The sequence below is a fragment of the Cucurbita pepo genome, chromosome LG02, assembly GCF_002806865.2.
Source record: "Cucurbita pepo subsp. pepo cultivar mu-cu-16 chromosome LG02, ASM280686v2, whole genome shotgun sequence".
Taxonomy (NCBI): Eukaryota; Viridiplantae; Streptophyta; class Magnoliopsida; order Cucurbitales; family Cucurbitaceae; genus Cucurbita; species Cucurbita pepo.
This window is the reverse complement of record NC_036639.1, coordinates 12,383,293-12,389,292: the sequence shown is the minus strand read 5'-3', so window position 1 is coordinate 12,389,292 and position 6,000 is coordinate 12,383,293. Positions and strand designations below refer to the sequence as shown.

The following is a 6,000-nucleotide window of genomic DNA, read 5'->3' as shown; positions in this document are numbered from 1 at the left end:
CCACCCCTTGCCTTGAGAATTCACATCTCCCAATTCATCCACAGATTACAAGAAAAGTTTTTTAAAAAATGTTCTCACTAGTTCAGAATTCAGAGCTGTTCAATTATACTTTGTTCATTCCGAATACCGTGCAAGCTTTACAAAAATTCTCACACACTCAGGACACGAGTCTAAAGTCTATGATGTGGAAAGTGGTGAAATCACACGGGGTCAAAAATTGAAACAAAGAAAATAATAATAGCAAAATTGTAACCTGTGTCAACAAATATCTTCATGTTCATCAGATTGCGGACTCTTTGATCATGGAAAACCAAAATACCTTCCAAGATGATAACATTGGATGCATTTACCTGGTGCGAGTCAATAATTTATTTTCTGAAAAAATCACAGCAATGAATAGGCCCAACCCCCTCAATAAAGAAAACCAAATGAACACTTGGGAAGAGATGTCACCACCTGTCGAAAGCTATCTACACAGCGTTGATGAGTTTTAAAATCATAAATTGGGACATGGTACGATTGCCCACTCTTTAGCTTCTCGATGCAATCCACAAGCTGTTCGGTGTCAAACGAATCTAGAGACAATTCAATTGAAGTAATTGAAAGCGAACAATGTTATGTACAGTTGCTATTCAAAGATGATTACTAAATCCAAAAGCTTAAGCTGCTGGATTATGGCAAACATAATTCCCTTTAAAAGCAATCAAATCGTTATCCCATGCAAAGAAATATTGAGAGGTGGTTAAACAATAAACCTCCATGCTTTCCCTTAAAATTTCCGGAAGCAAAAAACAATTTGAAATCACTAAAGTCATTACCAGGATGATCAAAGTTATACTCGTGCACACGTTCTAGTTCCTCAGCTGTCAATCCGCGGTAAAACGAGTCCTACAGCAAAGCCACGGAGTTCAAGAAACTGAAGCAAAATCTAGACTAAGAATCAGATACAGCGAAAAGAAAGATAACCTGATTGACCAGCACTACCCTATGATCATGAAGTTGCTGGATAATCATGTCACACACGGTCGTCTTCCCAGATGCAGTACCTCCAGAAACACCTAACAAATTAACAATGCCAACAATTAAAACGTCTTCGATCCAAACGGAAAGAGTTGTAACTGTAAATGCAGGATCAACAAAATACGAAGCGCGAATATGAAAATAAATCAACTCATTCACATAAAATCCAAATCCCCTAACAAAGCAATCAAGAACAGAGAGGAAAATTACCGATGACGAAGGGCTGCTTAGGAGTGTTGGCATCGGCCTGCGCAAAGGAAGAGGAAACAGGATAACGATGAGCCGGAGAGGAAGTTGAGGAAGACGGCGGAGAGGAGAGACGTCCGTCGAGCCGGAGGCCAGAGAAGTGAGGTCCAGAGGCGGCTTCCATGACGTAATCTATCGGGATGGTTTCTTCCGACATGACTACTGATCGGCGTACCAGTCGTTGGCGGGATTATCACTCAGCCGGTAAACACGCCGGCGGATTTGGGCACAAAGATTCCCGGTACTGATATTCCACGCTTCCGTTCTGAAATGTTTTAAGCGTGAAATATCCTTCGCGGAATTAGTGTATTATGCCAAACAAAAATAAAACATTTTTTTATTCGGTTCAACAGCATTTTTAGGCGGGATTCGAACCTAGACGAAAGCAAAGCATTCCTTATTTAGAGAGCCTATATATTTAATTAATTTATGTTTCATTCCCATTTTAAATATATATATATATATATATATATATATATATATATATTTTTTTTTTTATATTCATTAATTATTTTAATATTTAATATATATTGTAATAAGTGGGTATAACATATCTAATATATTAAATATTAAATTCATACAAAATTAACTCCTTAAACTTTTTAATTAATAAATTTTGATACGTTGACTATGTTAGACAATGGAAAGACCACAATGGTACGAGTATTTCTCGATTATAAACTCATGGTCATTCCCTAAATTAGGGAATGTGGGACTTTCATCATCCAACACATTCTGTCTCCCCTTAATCAAGGCTCGACTCCTTTGGAGTCTTAGCACCATCCAACACCTCCCCTTGCACAAAGTATGTCTCCCCTTAATCAAGGCTCGACTTTTTTGGAGTCTTAGTCATTATTGACTGCCTTCGAGGAGGCTCGGCTCCTTTTCTTTTGGAGTCCTTTGTTCAACATTTGAGGATTCTATTGCCATGACTCCTTTGGAGTCTTAGTATCATCCAACACCTCTCCTTGAACAAAGTACGTCTCCCCTTAATCAAGGCTCGACTTCTTTGGAGTCCTTTGTTCGACATTTGAGGATTCTATTGGCATAACTAAGTTCAGGGCATGGCTCTGATACTATGTTAGACAAACACGACTCTCCACAATGGTATGATATTGTCCACTTTGAGTATAAGCTCTCATGGTTTTGCTTTGGGCTCCCCAAAAGGGCTTATACCAATGGAAAGAGTATTTCTCGATTATAAACCAATGATCATTCCCTAAATTAGCCGATGTGGAACTTTCATCATAAACAATTAACATCCATAATTTATTTAGTGGGTTTCAACGAGAATTTAATGAAAAATCTTTTTAGAGCATAATTATTCAACATTTATCTGTTACTTTTCCCTAAAATATCTACCTCTGTTTTCTAAAACATCTAGATATCTTTGGCAAAATCTCTACTAAAACAAATATAAAAAAAAGAAATATGCATGTTGTTGATATAGATAGTTGTTGGANCAAAAGGCCTCATACCAATGGAAAGAGTATTTCTGGATTATAAACCAATGATCATTTCCTAAATTAGCGGATGTGGAACTTTCATCATAAACAATTCAACATCCATAAATTATTTAGTGGGTTTCAACGAGAATTTAATGAAAAATCTTTTTGGAGCATAATTATTCAACATTTATCTGTTATCCATCTAAATCTTTTCCCTAAAATATCTACCTCTATTTTCTAAAACATCTAGATATCTTTCGCAAAATCTCTACTAAAACAAATATATAATGCACCCTGTTGAAAAAAAGAAATATGCATGTTGTTGATATAGATAGTTGTTGGACGATGAAACTCCCACGTCGACTAATTTAGGGAATGATCATGGGTTTGGGGAAGCTCAAAGCAAAGCCATAAGAACTTATGCTCAAAGTGGACAATATCATACAATTGTGAAGAGTCGTGTTCATCTAACATAGTATTAGAGCTAACAACTGGTATCGATGCTAACAACATGGTATCAGGGTCATGCCCTAAACTTAGTCGTACCAATAGATTGGTAAATTTTCAAATGTCAAACAAAGGACTCAAAAAAAAAAAGGAGTCAAGCCTCCTCGAAGGCACAAAGGCAGTAAAAAATGACTAAGACTCCAAAAGAGTCGAGCCTCGATTAAGGAGAGGTGTGCTTTGTTCGAAGGGAGATGTTGGATGATGAAAAGCCCAAATCAATGTCACGAGAACTTGTGGTGAGAGGGGACAATATCATACGATCGTGGAGAGTGGTGTTCGTCTAACAATAATAACTTCATTTTATTCTTAGGATCACTCCCATTGGAAAGTAGAATTGATTCATTCATGCATCTCTCATTTACGCTCGGGAGAAAAAAAAATAAAAAAAAAAAAAACAAAAAAGTGAATTTAATGAATAAATTCTACGACTGTTCATGGATGCAAAGTGATTAAAGTTGGATTTTCTTTTTAGGAGAAATCTTAATGAAAGGCTCATACAAAGTTTGGAAGATGGCATCCACCAAATTCACATCAATGTCCAAACAACTGCCACGTCACCATTTTTTCTCTTAGTGGTACACGTCATCAACCTTATTATTCATTAAAATACAAAAATTATAATATCATACTTTATATGTAAAGCGTTTAAAGATGACCAAATGAACCTAAAATCATTATTTAAAATTTAATAAATATATTTGTCTCAACAATTAATTAATTTTAAAATAGTTTTTCTTTTTCCTTTTCTTTTTTGGGTTAAATTTGGTCAATTAGAGAATAAGACGGCGAGTACAGCATGATCATAACCGAATTAATTTATTAAAAAATCATTATAACTTTTTATATATATATATATATATATAATTTTAGTTTATTTTAATTTAGTCTCTTTAACTTTAAAAATTTAATTAACAAACCCTTTTAAAAAAATCATTATCTACAATTTTCTGAAAAATATATATTTGAAAATTCTCGATTTCCTTTACGAGTTTCATCATTTTATTTTTATTCTTATTTTAAAATTCTTATATATCTATTTAAAATGTTTATATTTATCGTATTCAATTTTGAATAATATAAATTAAATAACGCGGAGTAACCATAATTTGATAATTTGATCAAAGTTGAGTATAGTTTAATAAATTAAAATATTATAATTCCGTTCTCCCTATGTAATTGAAATAAATAAAAAAGATATCATTGTTGGACGATTATTGATCTATACTTTAAAGTCTACATCATACATTCTCCATCACTAACAATATTTTTCGAAATATATGATTTCGCTCATATTTTCTCAAACTATCTTATGCAAAACGGGGTCAGAGGTCGACTATACTCTTTTAAATTAATTGATTAAACAAGTGTCACACAATCTCTAATAAATCTCGCTTTTAACTTTAAGGTTATGCCATCCTAAGGTGCTGCTAAATGAAAGGATCTTATCAACGTCCATGAATGATAAATCATAGATTAAACTACCAAATCGGAAAAATGGAGTGCTATCATATAGATTTGTATCGGCTAAGTTCATGAGGTGGAGATAAGTGGACTCGAATCGCTGACATCCGTCATAGGGTAAACCATCGCCTCTTAGGCCCCCGACTGATTCTACCATAGAGGCCAACGATAGACAATAACTCCCCATCGAACACAGCTTACAACTTCTATCGTACTGTGCCCTCCAAAGAGCAACTCTTCACAAAATCTCAAAAGGTACTGAGTTGGAATCCGATTCTAACACCCAGTCTAACGAAGGATTCTTGTGGTTATGGAGAATCCAGCTACAAGAGAACCAGGAACGGAGAGCTTTTCCCGTGAGTAGAAAGACTTTTAATTTCTACCCTACCCAAGTAAAAGAACTCCAAACCGGTAGCATAACCGTCAAAGTTTACTATTAGTAAATATTGTTCATTTTTTATAAAACAAAGTTTCTACGCTCTTATAAAAGATTTAAAGAGGGAAAGGCAAGGTGCATAAACATAAGGAAGAGAGAGAAAGAAGAGAGAGAAAGAAGAGAGAGAATCAGAGAGCATAAGTTTTTGAAGAGGGAGAATCTGCGATTTTCATGGTCTGTTGGATGAGCTTTTGGGCCTTTCTGCTTCTGATTTCAACTCGCATGCTTTCACTTTTCTCCATCTTATCGTAACTATCTGTGGCCTTCTTCATCTTCAAGGACTTCATGATTTTTGCCTTCAAATTCACCACTAACCTCTTCATGATTTCTTCCCTTCACAAAAATGGCAGAACAAGAGAGAGAAAGGGAGAGAAGAGAGAGAAGTAGTAGACCAAGAGAAGACACCACTCCACACTTAATTATAACTTCCAAACCACACAACTTTTCTGCCCCCAAATATTTAAATATTACTTTATTCCATTTACTGCCCCCATCAATACACAGGCTTTTATCTTCCCTTCCATTATTATTATTTTTTTTTTAGGGTAAAAAATAAAATATTAATTCTTATTTTGTTTTCCGAGTTAATCAGGTGGACCCACAAAAAAAAATATTCAACCCAACCAAAATCGAAAAGAGCTGGATAGTCCCCATTGGCCAAATAATCAATTATGGAAACACCATAATTAGTTATAGTTGAAAGTATTTGTACGTCCAAAAAATACTATCTCATTCCCCTCGTATTTCTAGACCTTTTTTTTTTAAATAATTCCCGACTCTTATCTTGTAATTAGTCTAATCTAATTTTTTTATAGAGACGGAGAATGATTTAGAAAGCAAAGAGGAAGAAGTGGATGAAAACTCGGTTACAGATAATATTGC

General features: G+C 34.7%; 1 protein-coding gene across 1 annotated transcript in view; it reads right to left on the bottom strand.

Annotated features, from left to right (window-relative positions):
- LOC111789203 (uridine kinase-like protein 2, chloroplastic) overlaps positions 1 to 1,423 on the bottom strand; it is a 5,770-nt gene extending 4,347 nt beyond the window's left edge. Inside the window, exons 1-5 of the mRNA XM_023669899.1 lie at positions 1,231 to 1,423; positions 967 to 1,058; positions 819 to 888; positions 457 to 575; positions 254 to 350 (exon numbers count right to left, since the gene is read on the bottom strand). Of these exons, the coding sequence (XP_023525667.1) occupies positions 254 to 350; positions 457 to 575; positions 819 to 888; positions 967 to 1,058; positions 1,231 to 1,423 (571 nt within the window). The remainder of the gene's footprint in view (positions 1 to 253; positions 351 to 456; positions 576 to 818; positions 889 to 966; positions 1,059 to 1,230) is intronic.
- Between the last annotated feature and the right edge of the window lie 4,577 nt (positions 1,424 to 6,000).